The sequence below is a fragment of the Cyprinodon variegatus genome, unplaced genomic scaffold, assembly GCF_000732505.1.
Source record: "Cyprinodon variegatus isolate N-32 unplaced genomic scaffold, C_variegatus-1.0 Scaffold461, whole genome shotgun sequence".
In the NCBI taxonomy this organism is placed as follows: Eukaryota; Metazoa; Chordata; class Actinopteri; order Cyprinodontiformes; family Cyprinodontidae; genus Cyprinodon; species Cyprinodon variegatus.
Window position 1 is genome coordinate 281,477 of NW_015150914.1, and position 1,364 is coordinate 282,840.

At 41.6% G+C, this 1,364-nt stretch overlaps 1 protein-coding gene across 1 annotated transcript in view; it reads right to left on the minus strand.

Moving 5' to 3' along the window:
- Positions 1-1,364, minus strand: part of prkaa2 (protein kinase, AMP-activated, alpha 2 catalytic subunit) — a 23,412-nt gene that overhangs the window by 2,968 nt on the left and 19,080 nt on the right. Inside the window, exons 8-9 of the mRNA XM_015389465.1 lie at positions 771-1,109; positions 565-691 (exon numbers count right to left, since the gene is read on the minus strand). Coding sequence (XP_015244951.1) covers positions 565-691; positions 771-1,109 — 466 coding nt within the window. The remainder of the gene's footprint in view (positions 1-564; positions 692-770; positions 1,110-1,364) is intronic.

Sequence of the window (1,364 nt, forward strand, 5' to 3'; positions counted from 1 at the left end):
CTGTGTTGTCTTCTCCCCTGCCTCTCTTTGCCTAGGGCCCCAAATTTTCTAAATCCAGCCCTGGTAGCAGTAAAGCCTCAGGATTCGTTGCTAACTTTGTGTTCTCATGTTATTAGTAAATAAATAGCGTGTTTTACAGAAGGTCACCTTTATATGTTTAAAAAGAATATTCAACATATAAATATAATATTAAAATTTTAGATTTTTTTTTATGTTGACAAACATAAAAAACCTAAAAAAGCAAAAACAAAAAAACAAAGAGCTACACATCAATGTATTTAAAACTTTACCTAAAACATCTTTAGATTTACATTGTTTGTAGTAAAAGATTTGAAAAGATTCCTTTATTAAAGCTTTTCAGCATCTTTACCAAGGATGCTGATGGATGTGAGGGGCACCATGCTGCCAGGCGTGACGTGCTGCTAAAGCGCTCTGACTCAATCGTTTTAATCTGGTGTCACTAAAGTCTAAAGAAATGCACATTCCAAGTGAAGTTTATTTTATCTGCAGGTTTTTTTTTTTGTTTTCAGAAAATACAAAGATGTGCATTTTTCCATGGATTACCATCGATGCTCTTGAAGTCGAGGAGGTAGGACCTGTTGTCGACTTGGTAGAGCTGCAGGCTCATTTTCACCAGGTTTCCTGTAACGGGATTTTTCCGTCGGACACGCAGATGATACGGGTTCACCACCTGCCACACAGGAAAACAATCGGATGAACACTTTCCTTTTAACCACACAGCTTAATGTCCCCAAAAACAATCCTGTTACCTTCCAGTCAAAGTTCAGCTGCTTCATGGCTCTGTACACCTCCGCCATGATGTCGTACGGCCGGCTCTGACTCCTGATACCGAGGTGCCATTTAGCCTTCTTCACCGCCAGAGGTTTGGGCCGGGTTGTGTTCAGAGCATCCAGAGGACAGCGAGATTTGGGGCTGTCGGCCAAAAGCGGAGGCATCCTCTCTGGGTGGGGTTTGACGCCGGGGGGCAGCGGCATGCCTTCCTCTATGAAGGAGCCCTGTGGAGGACTGGACGCCAGGTAGAACTCACTGGCCTGGGTCATGATGCGGCGGTTATCTATGATGAGGTGATAAGCTACTGCTAACTGATCCTAAAAACACAAAGCAGGGTGGAAATTAAAAATCATTATTAACTTTATTCTTCTTTTGTCTGTTGCTTGTTTGCTTTGTCATAACTTGTGTCTGCATCTTTCATTGGGTTGTTTTGCATTGATGTGTTTTATAACAAAGGCAAGATAAGGTAAGGAATCATGATGGACGCCCCAGTCCCACGATTTAAATTGCCTGGTTCTGTTTTCTTACTACTTTCTTAAAGGAAAATATTCAGAATTCAAACTTCTGAAAGT